We start from the raw sequence: 19,601 nt of genomic DNA, 5'->3' as shown, positions 1-19,601 counted from the left end.
TTTTTTTTCTGGTAACAACGGGAAAAAAATTCAATAATTAGAGACCCACCTTGACCAAACTAATTGGACAAACTAGATCTTTTTGCCATTTATAGATTTAACCGCATGTCCGCATGTATATATTAACAATAACGGTAATATTTACCCATATTAACTCCAATATATATATCAACTAATTACAATCTCTCAAGTTGAACCTTTATCATCCAATGTTCTTTTAATTTATTGGCATATAAGAACCTTAATACTTAATAGAAGAAATATTCATCAAGGTTCAAGGATACGTGATATAAACATCGAACTCAGCAGTGAGTGTGGTGGCCGTGGCATCGACCAGTTGGCTCAGGGCGTAGCCTCTGGCCAGCCGGAACTGTCCGCTTCCACCTATGATGCTCCGGTCCGACACTCTTTCCTGCTCGTACCTCCCGAACATGGCCAACGAGCTCCCGTTGTGCTCCCCAGCGGTGAACACTAAGTTCACTGCCGTCGTCGCGCTGAGTCCTGTTAAATCTGAGTAGACGACGAGCCCTTGCGCCCGGCCAATGACCGGTGAGCTAGGCTCGGGCCCCTCGAGGAGAATGTCGTCCATCACCCCGATGTTGCCGAAGCCTCCGACAGGGGATTCCGGGTGGAGGTTCACTGACACCGCTGCCGTCGCGTTGGGGGAACCCGCGACGCGTTCTAGGAAGTAGAAATGCAGGTGTTCGGAGTAGTTCTGGGCAAAGGCCACCGTGGCAGAGGAGAGGAGAAGGAAGAGGATGAAAGAGGGAAACGAGACGACGACTTCCATCATACAATAGTTAAGCATTAACGAAGTGAGATATATATATATATATCTTCCATAAATTCTTTTTCAATTTTAAAAAACAACAAAACGCTCCCTAGAATCATTATACTTTTATCATTTTATACCTCTATTATTAACATCGTTAATTTTTATATATGGAATAGTGAAGTATTTAGTCTTAATTATGATATTGAAATGATAATATTTATAAATTGTCGTGAAAGAAATGAAAATATTTAATTTTAATATAATTAACTTCATTGTTAAAATAATTTGCACGTGAGAGGCATTAAGAGTATTTAATTTGTTTTTTCAAAGCTAAGGATAAAGGGCTACGTTTAAGAACCGCCACATCTTAATTTGTTTGTATAATGTGCCGTGCTAGATCAAATAATTAATTGTCAAACTTAAATTTTCAAAAATAAAAAATAAAACATATCTGTCATGAAAACACTTAGGGTGCGTTTGATTCAGGGTTATTTTTGATAACCTTGGTTATCCATCCAAGGTTATCAACAAAAACCTTGTTTGGTTTAGGTATTCAATGATTCCTGAGTAATGTTCCATGCCCGACACATCAGCAAAAGGGTCATGCAGTCCGGAATCGGAAAATCTCAGAAAACTAAGGTTTTTCTTGATTCCGGGGTTAACGATTTTTTTATACCAAAAATACCCTCTGATAAGAAAAAACATGAAAAAAAGAGAAAAATGTAAAAAAATATTAAAAAATATAAAAAAAAATAAAAAAATGTTTAACAAAAATTTAAAATTTTTAAAAATAAATAATTTAAAAAAATATTTTTTTTCCCAAAAATATAAATTAAAAAAAAATAAAAAATTTAATTTTTAAAAAAAATTTAAAAAAAAAATTTTAAAAAATTTAATTTTTTTTAGAAAATTTAAAATTTTTTTAAAAAAAATTAAAAATTTAAAAAATAAAAAATTTATAAAAATTTAAAAATAAAAAATTTATAAAAATTTAAAAATAAAAAATTTAAAAATTTAAAATTTAAAATTTAAAAATAAAATAAATAAATAAAAATTAAAATTTAAAAAATGTAAAAAAATAAAAAAAATAAATAAATATGAATAATATAAAAAATATAAAAACATTAAAAAAATAAAAAAAACATAAAAAAAATATAAAAAATATACAAGAAAAAGAAAAGTAAAAAAATATTAAAATAATAATAATAATAATAATAATAATATGTATAGTTGATTTTGTAACTGAGGGTAATACGATAAAATATTAAACTAAGGTATTCATTAAAACCTTCAAACAAATAAGTTTTTGTTGCATTACCTAGGTTGAACCAAACAACATTTGGTTATATTTTATTCCCCATAACCTTGGTTATGTGATTACCTAGTAATCACATAACCAAGATTATACATGATAACTTGAACCAAACGCATCCTTATGGTCAAGATTATAAATAAATAATATCATGTGAGGAATGTAGGAATAAACTATTAAATACATAATACATATTTCTATTTCAATACCAATTGTTATTAATATCACACATATAGATCTAAATACCAATTATTTTTATTGGGCATAAACTAATTGTTGGGCTTGATCAACATGTTGACTAACTCCCTTTGCACATATGTCTGACTTGTTGGGCCAGAGTATCGCATATCTACTCCGATTATTTTTAAAAAATAAAATATCAATTTTTTTATTTGCTCAATTCAATTTCGATTTTAAAATCTATAAATCAGTTAAATTGATTAATTTGAAACTTTATCAGCCAACTAATGTATCTAATCAAACAATAACTACATAACTCGACTGATAATTTGACGGTCTAATATTAGTCGATTGATTGATGATATCATTAGTCAACCGGTAATGTAATTAATCAACTGATTGATTAATTCGATAACTGATTCATTTATACTGAATCAATCGATTTTATATCCGTTTAATTTTGATAGTAAAATTGGATCAATTCAATTTATCTAAAAAAAATTCAATTTAATCAATTTTTGATTTATTCAATTGTAGGGATCTTTTATATAAAAATAATAACTATATGCAGTGGAAAAACTGATCCCTCTAGAGATCTTAGCAAATATAATATACAAAGTTTGATGGAGTTATCATCTTTATTGTGTGAACGGTATAATCCCGATAACAACTTTCATTAGTCAGATCTCAACACGATCAAAGTGGTCACGCCTCTTCGATATCCACACAAACGTGTTCAACGTTCGTCGAACGAACTAAATTCAAAGAAGAACAACCTTTGTTGTGCTAGCAACAACTAAGTGCTCGACCAAGGAAAGAAAAAGAAGAAAATTAAAAGTCTCTTATGAAAATTTCACTCAAAAGGTTTTTTATATTCCTTCATGAATACTAAGGGTTTACCTTTTAATCTTCTTCCATTAATGATGAATTAATCTCTATTAATTTTCTTAATGATTAGATTTTAATAAATTAGATTAATCATTAACCCAATAAGTCATTAACCTAATAATAGTCAATAAGTCTAACTCATTAATCCAATGATTGAATTCATTTGAGTCTAACTCAATGAGTTTAATTTAGATTAGACTTAATCCTATAATCTTATGGTCCATTATATTTTAGTCAAACTAAAATAAACCTATTTTCAAATCAACATGCTCTTTATACGTGACTTAATAGGTTTTTATAACGTTAGTAATATCTCTAAGATAACATTTTAGATACATAAGAAATAAGTGACATCCAATAATACATCATTGCTACCAAAGTGACGAGAATACCAAGATCTAACCTAACCTTTCTATGTCTATTATTTTATATAACTTGGTCTTTCTATCTTTGATAACTAAATTGATCCATGAGGCATAGACCGTGTCATTCTATTATAAATCTTTATTTTTTGATATCTAAGTAGACATACTTAATCAAATAAGTTCAATATCTCATATTAACTAATTTATGCATGACCATACATTTTTGTGTCATACTTAATCAAGAGGTCTAAGATATCATTTCCGTCATATGAAAGGGATAGATTTCATCTACATCACTCACATTCCTCCGCATAACTTATTACATATCCAGTGATCGACTTTATAATCCACCTTTTTACAGGTGGCGTTTGTTGGATATTGGGGCCTTAAATGGACCAAAACGATTTAGAGGAAGGAAGCCATCAATTGTTGAAAGTCGTAATTGACTTCAAAATTGAAATCTACGATTCGCGTAGATAGATTTAGACTATTAATTTGCTCAAAACCGATTAAGGGTGAATGAGAAATTAATGTTTAAAGTCAACCCAAAATAACATTTGTTATTCATTAATAAAGTGCATAGGAGAATAGTCCCACATCGGAAATTCTCGATGTGTATTCTCTACTTATTAATGAAGATGTGTTAATGGAGTTAACACAAAAAAATAAAAGGTCAGGTGACCCCTTAGCCCAGGGCGAGCAGGTGCTCGCACCTGTGAGCCCGCCACCCGCCACGTGCGCACGTGCGCAATGGGCGCTTTGTAAGCGCACTTTGCACTTTGATCAAATAGATATGATGGATCGCTTGTTGATCCAGATCTGATGGCTGATGACAATAGGCGGGATTTGAGGGTCACAACTCCTCAGATCTGATGGATGAGATTGAAGTGGGCTTGGTGAAGGGTTACAACCCTTCAGAATAGATGATTTAGATCGATCCAGCCCAAGGAACACATCCACTCACCCAAAGGACACTCAACCTCTTCGTTCAGTATAAATAGAACCCTCCAGAGTATGGAATACTGACTCAATCTTCTCTTCTCTTCCTCAAGCATTCATCTCATCTTGTGCATTCAAGAGTCCAAGAAGTCTACTAAAAGGTTCGCTGGTCTCGGAAGTCGGAGTGCTACGATTCCGAGACGTTCGTCGTCGTTGTATCTTGGGAACGAATTGCAACAATCCGTTAAGCACCGTAGCGGAGCAATATCGTTTACGGAGATAGTGTCGAACACTAGCCTCGACGATCAGTTTGCATACTCCAGAAGCTACCCGGAGACAACAGTCGTAAACGATATTTCCTGCAAACTGATATGGCTACCAACGACATTCCGACGGCCGTTCCGACCGTCGTTCCGACCGCCATTCCGACAACCATTCCGCACGGAGAAAAGCCGGAGAAATTCATCGGAACCGACTTCAAAAGATAGCAACAGAAGATGTTGTTTTATCTAACAACGCTAAACCTTGTACGGTTTTTGCACGAAGACACGCCAGCCACTACGGAAGGAAGTAAGACTGCTAGCGATGCGTGGTCTCATGGAGATTTTCTGTGCCGCAATTATATACTCAACGCCTTGGACAACACGTTATATAACGTATATTGTTCTCTGGAGACGGCAAAATCTTTGTGGGAATCCCTTGAGAAGAAATACAAGACCGAAAATGCTGGATTGAAGAAATTCATCGTCGGTCGATTTCTGGATTTCAAGATGGTGGACTCAAAAAGCGTCTCATCTCAAGTCCAAGATATGCAATTAATACTGCATGATCTGGACGCCGAAGGCATGAAGCTGAACGAGACATTCGCAGTTGCTGCAGTAATTGAGAAGCTCCCTCCGTCATGGAAGGATTTCAAGAATTACCTAAAGCACAAGCAAAAGGAAATAGGGCTACAAGACCTGATCCTGAGGCTACGAATAGAAGAGGATAATCGAAAGTTATCCGACTCCAGAGGAACCAAGCGGACTATAGACGAAATGTCCAACCTGGTCGAGCCGAACGCCAAAAAGCCGAAGCAGTTCAAAAAGAAGGCTCAAGCAAAGAAGTTCAAAGGCTCCTGCTACAACTGTGGAAAGGCAGGACACCTATCCAAGGACTGCAGACGCCCAAAGAAGCCAACCAAGGGGCCAAAGGATGTTGCGAATCATGTCGCAACCTCTCTTGAGGACTTGGATCTCACTACGGTTGTATTTGAAGCCAACTTGGTGGATACCAACCCGAAGCAGTGGTTCATTGATACTGGAGCAACTCGTCATATCTGTTCCGATAAAGCGATGTTCTCCAAGTATACTCCGATAAATGGCAGGAAGCTCTATATGGGTAATTCCACGACGTCGCCAATTATTGGACTCGGAAAAGTTGTTCTGAAGATGACGTCCGGAAAGGAGCTAACACTCATTGATGTACTCCATGTTCCCGACACCAGTAAGAACCTAGTTTCTGGAGCGGCATTGGTCAAGGCCGGATTTAGGCTAGTGTTCCAGTCAGACAACTTTGTACTTACGAAGAATGGTGTCTTCGTAGGAAAGGGGTACCTAGAAAAGGGTCTATTCAAAATGGTTGTAATGCCTGTACTCCGAAATTTTGATGGTAATAAAATAAATGCTTCCAGCTATGTTGTTGAGTGTTTTAATTTATGGCATGATCGACTCGGACATGTGAATAATAATACTCTCAAACGTCTCGTCAAATTAAATTTATTACCAAACGTCAATGTTGACGGAACACTCAAATGTGAAGTGTGCGTGGAAGCGAAAATGACGAAACTACCTTTTCATTCGGTGGAAAGGACGACAACTCCTCTAGAGTTAATACATAGTGATCTATGTGACTTGAAATTTGTGCAAACTAGAGGAGGTAAAAAATATTTTATTACTTTTATCGATGACTGCACAAAGTTCTGTTATGTCTTTCTTTTAAGAAGTAAAGACGAAGCCCTAGAGACGTTCAGAACCTATAAAACAGAAGTTGAAAACCAACTTGACAAACGAATTAAAATAATTTGAAGCGATAGAGGTGGAGAATATGGTGCACCGTTTGATGAATTTTGTACAGAATCTGGCATTATCCATCAAACAACGGCACCTTACTCACCTCAATCAAACGGTGTTGCCGAACGTAAAAATCAGACACTAAAAGAAATGATGAATGCCTTGTTGATAAATTCAGGCTTACCTCAAAACTTGTGGGGGGAAGTAATATTATCGGCAAATCACATTCTCAACAGAATCCCTCATAAGAAAAATGATAAAACTCCATATGAACTATGGAAAGGCCGCGAGCCATCGTACAAATACCTGAAAGTGTGGGGGTGCTTGGCAAAGGTCGAAGTACCTAAACCAAAGCAAGTAAAGATCGGACCTAAAACGTTCGATGCGATATTTGTCGGATATGCCCATAATAGTAGTGCATATCGTTTCCTAGTTCACAAATCAGATATTCCTGATATACATGTGGGAACAACCATAGAATCTCGAAATGCGATATTCTTTGAAAACGTATTCCCAAATAAAAAAGAAAATGTTGAAAGTGATAACAACGGAAGTTCAAACAAAAATGACGTTACCGAACTTAGCTGTTATAAAAGGACTATTGACGATCAAAGTGAAGAGCCACGTCGTAGCAAACGGGCCAGAGTTGAGAAATCGTTTGGGCCAGATTTCATGACTTTCATGTCAGAAATGGAACCAAGAACATTAAGTGAAGCTCTCTCTAGACCCGATGCTCCAATGTAGAAAGAAGCTGTCAATAGTGAAATTGAGTCTATCATGAATAATCATACTTGGGAATTAGTAGACCTTCCTTCTGGTAATAAACCATTATGTTGTAAGTGGATACTAAAACGTAAGTATAAAGCTGATGGATCAATTGACAAGTATAAGGCCAGACTTGTAGCCAAGGGTACAAGCAAGAGGAAGACCTTAATTACTTGATACATACTCACCGGTGATAAGGATTACGTCCATACGAGTGCTAATAGCCATTGCAGACAGTATGACCTTGAAATACATCAAATGGATGTTAAGACCGCATTCTTAAATGGTGAGTTGGAAGAAGAAATTTATATAGAGCAACCCGAAGGGTTCATGGCTCCTGGAAATGAGAAAAGGTGTGTCGACTTGTTAAGTAGTTATACGGACTTAAGCAAGCGCCTAAACAATGGCAAAAAAATTTGACAAAGTAATGCTGTCAAACGAATTTAGAATAAATGAATGTGACAAATGCATTTATGTCAAAAACACACCTGAATGTAATTGTCTGTCTATACGTAGACGACATGCTAATAATGGGCGTAATCATGATGTAATCATGACTACAAAGAAAATGTTGACCGAAATTTTGATATGAAAGATATGGGTCAAGCAGATGTTATATTGGGAATTAAAATTCTCAGGACATCGAAGGGATAGTTTTAACACAATCCCATTATGTAGAATCAGATTGAAAAAATTCAATGCGTACGATCTCTCTACGGTGAAAACACCTATGGATCTAAGTCAACACTTAGCAAAACCATGGTGAGACCATATCGCAATTGGAATATTCTCGGATAATAGGCGTTTGATGTATCTCACAAACCGCACACGTCGGATATTGCTGTACGGTCAACAAACTGAGTCGTTTCGAGTAATCCAAACGACACCCATTGGAAAGCATTGATGCGAGTTCTCGATATTTGAAATATACTATGAACTATGGATTACATTATGGAAAATATCCCACTTTGAAGGATATTGTGATGCTAATTGGATATCGATACAAAGACTCCAAATCCACTAGTGGATATGTATTCACGATCGGTGGGGGAGCAGTATCTTGGAAATCCACTAAGCAGACTTGCATTGCTCGGTCAACTATGGAATCCGAATTTATAGCACTAGACAAAGCAGCTGAGGAAGCTGAATGGCTGCGGAATTTCTTGGAAGATATTCCTAGCTGGGTGAAACCTGTGTCTGCCGTACTAATCTACTGTGATAGTCAATCGGCGATTGGAAGGGCACAGAGTAATATGTATAATGGGAAGTCACGACATATACGTCGTAGACATAATACCATTAGGCAGTTGATCTCGAATGGAGTGATTGCAATCGACTATGTCAAGTCCAAAGATAATTTGACAGATCCTCTAACGAAGGGGTTGAGTCGAGATCAAGTATACTGCTCATCAAGAGGAATGAGATTAAAAAATCTACAACTAAAAACGACTGTAGCGGTAACCCAACCTTGTTGACTGGAGATCCCAAGATCTTGGTTCAATGGGACAACAAAGTTACAGAAATTGTGATCCGGCACATTAGATAGTTTATCTCTATCCCAATCCTAGGATGAATTTGTGCTGTCCTACCTCATGTAGTGAGGTTAAGCTTATGCTTTTAGTGACTTCTATACCTGATAAGGTGGAGTATGGTAGGATACTCTTGATAGAAGTGTCACCTATGTGAGTGTGAAGACAGGCCGCTTCAATGAAACACTTATGAATCCAAGATGGTATCCATGGCCGAAACGGAACCAACCATGAGAACCTAAAGTAGGTGAGATAGATCTCTGTGTGGGTGTTATTGTCTCAGTATACACCAACAGCTGAGCAGTTCAAGACATCACGTTCACTGCGCAGCCTAGTATACTCGATAGCATTTCACTACGGAAAGTTCAAAGCCACAAGCTACCTCTCCCGATGCAGTGACTTATCGATTGGACTCTTGTAAAATGTCAGCATGCATACACGCATTGCATTAATTTCCATTCATGTGGGGGATTGTTGGATATTGGGGCCTTAAAAGGACCAAAACGATTTAGAGGAAGGAAGCCATCAATTGTTGAAAGTCGTAATTGACTTCAAAATTGAAATCTACGATTCGCGTAGATAGATTTAGACTATTAATTTGCTCAAAACCGATTAAGGGTGAATGAGAAATTAATGTTTAAAGTCAGCCCAAAATAACATTTATGATTCATTAATAAAGTGCATGGGAAAATAGTCCCACATTGGAAATTCTCGATGTGTATTCTCTACTTATTAATGAAGATGTGTTAATGGAGTTAACACAAAAATAAAAGGACAGGTTACCCCTTAGCCCGCCACCCGCCACGTGCGCAATGGGCGTTTTGTAGGCGCACTTTGCACTTTGCACTTTGCACTTTGCACTTTGCACTTTGCACTTACGCATCGTCGCGAGGAGCATTGAGGAGCTTAAATTTATGCTCCAGGTGACATTGCAGTGCCTACGTGGCACTCGGGTGACGTGTCAGGCTCGTACCTGACGTGGCAGCACCTATGCGGCATCCTCGTGGGCAAAGGGAGATGACTGGACAGTTGACTTAGGGAATGGATGACTACCGTTGATCAACGTTGATCAAATAGGTATGATGGATCGCTTGTGATGCGATCTAGAGCGTTGGATCGCAAAGAGTAACGATCTAACGGCCTGGGATGAGACTTGATCTGAAGCATCGAATCAATGGATCCAGATCCGATGGCCGATGACAATAGGCGGGATCTGAGGGTCACAACTCCTCAGATCTGATGGATGAGATTGAAGTGGGCTTGGTGAAGGGTTACAACCCTTCAGAATGGATGATCTAGATCGATCCAGCCCAAGGAACACATCCACTCACCCAAAGGACATTCAACCTCTTCGTTCAGTATAAATAGAACCCTCCAGATGATGGAATACTGACTCAATCTTCTCTTCTCTTCCTCAAGCATTCATCTCATCTTGTGCATTCAAGAGTCCAAGAAGTCTACTAAAAGGTTCGCTGGTCTCGGAAGTCGGAGTGCTACGATTCCGAGACGTTCGTCGTCGTTGTATCTTGGGAACGAATTGCAACAATCCGTTAAGCACCGTAACGGAGCAATATCGTTTACGGAGATAGTGTCGAACACTAGCCTCGACGATCAGTTTGCATACTCCAGAAGCTACCCGGAGACAACAGTCGTAAACGATATTTCCGTGCACAACTCCTTATGTAGAGAACCTTAGTGACTTCAAGTCTAAGAACTATTCATACCAATATTCACTATAAAAATATTTATGACACTTATATAATGATCCATGAAACATTCTCATGACGGATCAATTCAGTATATATTCTCTAATATATACTCATATGTCAACTTGATATCTTATATTCATGACTTATGAGATAATTAAGTCATTAATTTACTTACATGAGATAATTAAGTCATTAATTTACTTACATGATAGTCTCAACGTATTAAGAATAGTGTTCTATATACAGGGGTGGGATCGGGTCGGGACCCGTCCTGTAACCCCCTTTCCCAATACCCGTCCCGATAAGAATTGAGATTTTTTTTTCTCCCGATCCCGTACCCGAAAAGTTTCAGGACCCGAATGTTCGGGATCTCGAATATTCAGGATTGGGTAGGGACCCGTAAGAATATCCCGAAAAATATTTTTTTTTAAAAAAAATCTATGAAGACTCAAATAATTCTTAGTACAATATAAATAAATTAAAACGATTTTGTGGTACATAACCATTAAAAACTGAAATATCTTCTTAGTACATCATAAATATATTAAAACTAATTTTAAAAAAAAACTAAAACTACTACTTAGTTTATACTTTATACCTAATACAAGAAAATCCAAAAATAAAAGTTATCATGTTAGTCATTGTATTAATAATGAATTGATGATAGGGTGATCTTAGTCCTTAGAAATACTTGGATTCAACTTATAGAAAAAAAAATCACAAAAATTATTTTTTATATCATTTTATCAGTTTTCATATACTAAAATAAACTAACTGACTATCTTCTTCACACATTGCCAATAAATTATTTAGAAACAAAATTATGATGAAGTATAAGAAAAATGGAGAGACAAAAAAAAATTAAACATAATGATTAGATGCTTAAAATATTAAAAAAATAATATAAAAAATAATATTTTTAATATAAAAAATAATATTATAATATAATCGGGTCGGGACGGGATTCACGTCGGGAGAAAAAAAATTTCCCGATCCCTTTCCCGATAGTGATTAGGATGGGAAAAATCCCGAACCTTCGGATCGGGAAAATGTCAGGTCGAGATATTTTCGGGTCGGAAATGAGATGAGATTCGGGAAGGGTCGGGATTTTCAAGATTTTTTCCAACACTATTTATATGTACATCTATAGTCTCTCATTATCAATTCGATCAAATATTTTGTACATTATAATCTACTATCTTAAAATATTATTATACGTATTCATTGATACTGATCTGAAGTAAATATAATAAGTATAAATTTTATCATTTCTTAATGAAATATGATATAAACGTTTCTTTCAATTATCTCATTACTGCTTCTACGTGCTAATACTAATATCAATTTGATCGTTCTGTAAAACGAAAAAATAATAAAAGACATTATTAATTTTAAACTTCAGAAGATACGTGCAATTTAACTCTCTTGTTATCACTTGCTAATATATTATGCACATAATTGCAAAAGAAACAAAATATTTCATGTTTAAATGATAAGGAAGATTACTCAGACACGTAAAATTGGGATAGTCAAACAGCTTCAAGGATTGATTTTTTTGTTTTGTTTTTGTTAGGATTATATTCCAGGATTTGATTATTCTGTGTGTACACTGCAAAAAATCATTAATTAGTGATAAAAATTATTTTCGTCGTTAAAATAGTGTTAACGGAATAAAAATATATTTATTTGCCCATGATCATGAAATTGCTTGAGCTGTTGAGTTGAGCATTCAGTTTCTCCTTGTTTATTTCTTGTTGCCTGCAAGGCAGAGACCAGTAGATGGGTTGGCTTAATTTTTTATTTTTTAAAAAAGTGGTTGTTCCTTTGCAGCATATCCCTTTTGCTAATTAGAAAATGCTTGGCTACGGGCACGTCATACCTGCTATGATACTTTAGGGTCCTATTGTTCAGTTTCATATTTGTTTATGTGACATTTAAAGTTGTGCATTTTCTAAAGTTTCTGTAATATCTAAATTATAATTGACTAGATATTCTTGGTATCTAGAAGCAAACATTCCCAAGCTTGGATTGGGTTTAGGGTTCTCATGTTTTAGTGCTGATTCTAATGACGAATAATGTATTGGTTGAATGTGCTGTATGATTCTAATGTCAGTAAGCATATTGGCAGTAAACGTGCGTTCCCAAGCATTTATTTTATGCTTTGAAGTAGATATGCAATAAATTACCTCTTTCTTATTTGCTATTTAATTAACCAGTTGACATGTTTTCTCTGCTCTCCTGTTGTTTTTTTGGTACATTGGCTTTAATATTCAGCAAGCATTTCTTCAAATTTTTTTTATCTTCATATGTTTGATTTGATGATGAAAAAAATATTCTCTCTTTCAAGACTAATGAGGAGAATCAAGAATCGAGTTCTTGTGCAAGTGTTAAGGGAAAAGAATTAAGAATTGGGAGTTCAGTAGAAATCTAAATTAACAAGTGCATGAATGGAGTCCAAAAAATGATGAATTCTCTAGTTTTAACCTCTGATTATTACAGATAACTGAGCAAGTCCTGAGACCTTTTGTCTCATGGTTAGTAGCTTGTATATATTGTGAATTTATATCACAAATAGTTTTTGATAAATATTTATGTTTTAAATTGATTAGCTGGATGAAAATATTAAATTAATTGGTATTTATATTATAATTATATAGATTTGGATATAGTTAATCATATTATTTTGATTAGCTAGTGTGATTTTGCAAGTTTGTACTATTTTTGGATAAATATTATAATTTTATAAATTCTGCCGCTAAATTATTTTGCCGTTGATTTAATAGAAATTAATTCTGTCATTAACTTTAACAATCGAATTAAATTCTGTTGTTAAATTTAAATTATTTTTTAATTAAATTATATCGCTAATTTAATTACAGAAATTTAATTCCGTAGCTAAATTTGATCAAAATTAATTTTCGTTGTTAAAATTAGCGACGGAATTTAAATTTTATTGTTACTTTTGACATAAAAATTTAATTTAGTCCCAACGATTAAAATTATAGTGATGGTCATTTATCGGTAACTAAATAAATTTAACGACCAATTAGCTATGAAATTTTTCATCATTAAAGGATGATTTTCTTGTAGTGCATAGAATAATAATTAATAGAGTCATATTGCATTTGATAGAGTTGAGAAATTGCTGTTAAAGAGAAGGCTTCAGTTTAATTCAATAAAGCTGAGATAACAAAATATGGTTATTTCTTAATATATAGTGTGTGTTTAATTTATTGTTTTTTAAGGCACAATCATAGAATTACGATTTTATTCATGATCAATTTTGGAATAATATTAGATGAGTCGGTATCTATAATTCTATTAAAAACTCTTAAAATTTAATTTAATGTTTGATAAGATGATTAAATTAATATTTAATTAAAATTCTTGTAAAAATAAAATAATAATAATATTGATAATTATATTGATGAGTTGATAATATATATAATAAATAAATATAATTTATTTATAATGTTTAAATTATATATATTAATTAAAATTAATTCCATTAAATTAGGTGGTGATTAAATTAATTAAAATTTTAATTAAAATGCTAAAGTTTTAAAGATTTTATTTGCAGGATGCATACCACACCCCTAGTTGCCCTTGTCGCCACTGCTCCCCTCACTCGCCCTCGCACCGTCATTGTTAGGCCTAGCCACTGGTCGATGCTTTCCATTGCGCGAGAACCATCATTTACAACCATTGGCCAAGGTTTCCGTAGTCCTGTCGGCTGTCGGAGACGCGTTCTTGTTGCAAGAAACTAACATTCCAAGCTCGTGTGTCCCTTTTGCAAACCGACGACATCGCCTCCTCCATTGTAATTGCTTGCCGACGAGGATACTCTCACTGGACAAGGACATGTGGTTCCACCGACGAAGATGATGGAGAATCATTTGCAACTTGACAATTTCGAACAGATTTTATATGATTCTAATCATATTATTCTGATTCTTATAAAATTCGATCCCAAATCGATCCGGATCGATTTAAGATTTCCAGATCATAGGTTCGTTAGATTTTTTTGATCCTGATGGTATATCGGGATTTTAAAAACGTTGGTCACAAGTGCTATATTATATCTGAGTCAAAATGGAATTATGACTTTCACTTTTAAAAAGTGAAATTGACTTTCTTTAAATTTATAAATTCATATGAAAGATTAACTAATACTAACTCAGCTAATAAATTGGGTCTTATACTTTTTATTTTAAAAAAAATACCAACAAAGGCCATCTTTGCAGGAAAGGTGACCTACATAGGGAGTTTATAATATAATGACTCTTTATATTGGGGCAAGTGACCTGCATTTTAGATAAGAAATCACCCTATAATTTATTATAATAATATCACATCTAAATATTAGAGCAATGATATGTATAAAAAGACTATCATTTTACATATCTTTTAAGTGTTTCTTTAATTTTTTTTCCCTGTACATATTATTTTTTTAAATATTAACAATGTCATCCATCACCTATTCATATTATTGTTAGTCTGCATCGTGCAAGACCAGAGTTAAATGATTAATTTTAGATGATGATATTTTGAATGTATATTAAATTGGGAAGAGTTGACTGATATAAGTAATACATTTTTAAAGTCAAAACAAGACCAAATCGAAAAGCATAGGCCCCAGGAATTATTTAAACCTTTTAAATTAATTAATAAGAATTAATTTTTCATTTGCTTTTACTATTACAGGATGCAGTAAAAGATATCAGATAGGACGGCACAGGACGGGTATCATCCTCATTCTTAAATTATATTCCATTTATCATTCTCTACATTTCCGATTCCATCGGGATTAAATCCTCATTCCTATCCTCATGCTTGCTACTCATCTAAGAATAAATCTAAAAGAATAATCAACTTCCTTCTCATCTAATATTTACCGAACTAATTACCGAATTCCTATCCCTATATATCCTCCATTCTTATCAAGACATGCAGACTCAGAGATAAGGATAACATCTTCATATCCATCCCTGTTCAAATACAGGGATTTAAAAAATCTCCAAACCTAAATTCATAATAAAAAAATACTCTCCAAATCCGTCCATGAAATTCTTGGTCTGGGAAAAAAATCACCATCCCTAATATCAAATGCGATAAGACATTTGTGGATCTCAGCATCTGTGGATATAAAACTGATAAATGTCTCTCTTGATTCAAAACTGGTAAATGCTCTGAGCAGTTAACCGTTGTGCTACATCTTTTAAACACATCCAATACAATACAAAAATGACTAGATTTGCCTTAATTGTTTCCATTTCTACCTCCTTCAAACTTGTTCACGAGCAATTTTGGATGTCAACCCGTATCTTTACATCCTGTTTGGAATCCTATGGAATTGAATTCCTATGATAATTGGAATTCAATTCCATAATTTAGAATGAATTTTTGAGATGGATTTGATATGAAATTCAATTCCAATTCCATTCAAAATCAAATGGTCAGATTTGGATAGGAAATTTATCATGAACAACTAAAATTACTTAATTGCCCTTTTAACTTAAAATCATTTTTTCCATCTGTCAACTCTCTTGTTTTCTCCTGCCTTTCTCTCGTGCGTCGTTTCTCCTTGCACCGAAAACTTCTCCTTGCACCGTTTTTCCTGCGCGCCACCTTCTTCATACTGCTGTTGGCCACCTTCTTCCCGTCGCCATCGCTACATCATCAATCGGAGGTATGGATGTTGTTGATTTTGTGCTTCGTTGGTTTTGACCCTTGTTTTGTTTTGTGCTTTATTAGTTTTGCCTTTGTTTGGTTTTGTTCCGTATCTTTGTAGCTTTGTTTGGTTTTGGTTTTGTGCCTAAACTATTCTGTATTGAAAATGGTACTTATCTTGTTATTTGTTTGTGTGGTACAAAATATAGAAGATACAAATTATACTGCTTGTTTGTGTGGTACAACTTATCTTGTTATTTGTTTCTTTCCAAACTATTGTCTACTACATGGAAGTTGGTACTTGTTCAAGCAAAGATGGGTAAATTCAGAGTTAACATTCAATATGGCTATAAGTGAGCCAAGATTGGAAAATTGAAAGACACTTACATTGTACGTAATATGAGGCAATTTGATAGAAATGCAATCTTAGCCATAGTTGCTTATGCTGGTTATTTAGCTTGCATATAATATATGACTCGACATGTGTCTCGTATTGAAAGACCAACTACCCAATCACAACGATGTAATAGAAATCAAGTGCGCCGAGAATTGATGGCTCAATTAGAAGCCCATTATAACTCACGCTCTGTAATACACATGAGTTATGATGCTTTCACTCGATTAGTTGCAATACTTCGTTGCATGCAATCTTCATGTTTGTTAAGAATTTCAAGTTTTGAGTTTCTTCAGTGCTGTCTTAACTGTGCGATTCCTTCTTCCTATTCTCTAATACTTAACTTGATTATTAAATGGTTAGTTATGAGGATAAAATGGTAAATGTATAAGAATAAAATTTAATTCAAATAGATTCCAAATTAAGGAATTCAATTCAATTCAATTATTCACTAATCCATTCCAAACATAGGAATTGAATTCAATTCCTCCAGAATTCAATTCCTAATGGAATTCAATTCAATTCCTTCACTTAAGTTGTTTCCAAACAGGGTGTTAGAAATGCAATTTTTTTTTTAAAAAAATTAACCTTTTCAAAATCTTAAACCTTAAATATACCTCATGAGTACCTAATTTTTTTTTAATTTTATTTTTTTTAAACTTAGAATACTACAATCCAACCCCTAAACTAAAGATAAAAATCTAATCGGCTTAACCTGAACTTAAAAAAAATAAACAAAAAATAAAAAAAATATTTATTATTGGTGGCAATATTTATTATGCACCTTAAATATATAGCTCATGAGCACCTAAAATTTTTTTTGTTTTAAATTTTTTTAACTTGAACACTATAATCCAACTTCTAAACTCTAAAGACAAAATCTAATTGGTTTAATCCTGGACCTAAAAAATTAAAAAAATGTACCTAACCAAGAAAAATAGTACTGCATTGAATTGGGACGTTGGACTTTATCCAAGTGCCCTAACTCTATATAAAAAATTGACGAAAGTGTCTCCAATGCATTGAAGGCACCTCTAATGTATTGGAGGTGCCTCAAGTCAGGACACATATGAATCCATATCAAAAAGTCCTTAGCATATTAATTCTATATATATATATATATATATATATATATAGACAGAGAGATGCCTCCTATTAAGTGAGGCACCCATGGGCATCACGTAGCACGTTGCCTAGGCTAACAAAGCCATGTATATATATATATATATATATATTATTATGCTACGGACTATTTTCTACGGATTGCTACAGACCTTACCATGCCATTTTCTTTTTAATTTTTTAAATGCAACTTTTTCTCTTTTCCTTCGTTCTCACCTAAACTCATCGCACAGCTTCGCCCACCAGCCACTCGCTCGACCGCCCACCGCCGGCGGCCTCCGACCGCATAGACCCACCCCAATGCTATATCATGGGGGGAAGGTGAACCCTTACGATCTGTTTGGGAGGAGGTGAGGGAAGGGAAAGGAAGGAGAAATAAGGGGAAGGGAAACATTGAACCTTGTTTAGGAAGGAGTGAGGAAAAGGAAGGAAAGGTAAGAAAGGGTAAGCTTTAACCTTCGTTACCCATGGAAAGAGAGATTTTCTTATACCCCGAATTGGGGTGTAAGGAAGGGGAAGGGAAAACAAAAAAAAAATTATTCCAATTTTATCCTTGTTCTTAATAGTTTAAGAAATGTTCCAATTTCTAATTTTGTTATGTCGTCGGAGTCCAATTTCCTCGCATTCTTTATAACTCGTTTGCTGCCAGATTATTAGAGGAGGAGCTTCGACACGTCTTCTAACTAAATTGAAGGGAGAAACCATTTTTGTCATAAAATTTAAGAGGATATATACTATTTTTTAATTTTTCTATCAAAATTTAATAAGTTTTTAAAGAATAGTAATTCTTGTTATTAGCGTTATCTTTCAAATTTTTTTATTTAAGGTTTCTAAAATCATTAATTTTATTATTTCTCATTAAATTACTCGATTAATGGTAATTCATTGTTTTATTATGAATAATATAAAAAATTATTTTTTTATTAAAAAAATAACTAATTTAAATGATAATATAAAAAATTAATTTTATTATTAAAAATATCTAATTTATATTTATAAAATAAATATTAATATTATGAAAAATGTCTAATTTAAAAAGTAAGGGTGTTTTTGTAACTTTATCTATTTAACCTTCATCCCCCTTCCTTTCCTCCCAAACAAGGTAACACATGTTACGTTAATGAACCTTTCCTCCCTCCCAAATAAGGAGAAGTTAAATACTTACTTCCCCTCGCTTCCCTTTCCTTCCTCTCCCTTCCCCTTTCGTTAATGAACCTTCCCTCACTCCATCCAAACAGAGGGTTAGGGGGATCGCGATCACTGATGGATTCCAGCGAGTTAAGCACGATGGGCGAGTGGCGAGGCTAGCATGGTGGGTGGGCGGCCGACGGGTGGCGTGCGACGAGGCTGTCATGGTGGGGGATCACGGCATGGATTTTGGCCGTAATCCAGCTCGATCGTGCTAGATTCCAGCCGCGATCTGGCTTGATCGCGGTCGGAATCTGACGCAATCGCGGCTGGAATCCGATCACTGTCAGACCCTGGCCGGCTCACGGATGAATTACAACCGGAATCCAGTCGAAATCTGACGCGATCAGGCCGCCACACTAGTGATCGCGATTGCGGTCGGATTTCAATCGGATTGTCGCTGGGATTTTGGATGCGATCCGGCCGGCGGTGGACGGGTGGGCGGCGGTGGGCGATGGGCGGGTGGCCGGCGGCAAGGCTGGCACGATGGCCGTTTGACACGATTGGCACGGTGGTTTCGGCAAGGAGAGGAAAAGAGAAAAAGTTACATTTAAAAAATTAAAATGGAAATGACATGGCAAGGTCATATATATATATATAAAACGTGAGTCCCATCTCACGGATGCACGACAAGCATGAACGCCTGCCGTACAACGTGAGATATATATATACACACACAAGAATGTTACCCTGCCACCCTTATGTGAGTAGTGG

At 34.8% G+C, this 19,601-nt stretch overlaps 1 protein-coding gene across 1 annotated transcript; it reads right to left on the bottom strand.

The window, feature by feature from the left end:
- Nucleotides 1-120: 120 nt before the first annotated feature.
- LOC121995275 (dirigent protein 2-like) lies at nucleotides 121-808 on the bottom strand. Its single transcript, XM_042549055.1, has one exon. It carries the CDS (start codon nucleotides 806-808, stop codon nucleotides 275-277), a length of 534 nt encoding a protein of 177 aa, XP_042404989.1. The 3' UTR covers nucleotides 121-274.
- Nucleotides 809-19,601: the final 18,793 nt, after the last annotated feature.

This window comes from Zingiber officinale, chromosome 6A (assembly GCF_018446385.1).
Source record: "Zingiber officinale cultivar Zhangliang chromosome 6A, Zo_v1.1, whole genome shotgun sequence".
Classification (NCBI taxonomy): domain Eukaryota; kingdom Viridiplantae; phylum Streptophyta; class Magnoliopsida; order Zingiberales; family Zingiberaceae; genus Zingiber; species Zingiber officinale.
Note: the sequence above shows the minus strand (reverse complement) of the source record. Positions and strands in the feature narration are given on the sequence as shown.

What these genes read in the sequence shown, in the direction of transcription:
- LOC121995275 (XM_042549055.1), bottom strand. Translation starts at nt 808, where the DNA reads ATGCTTAACTATTGTATGATGGAAGTCGTCGTCTCGTTTCCCTCTTTC.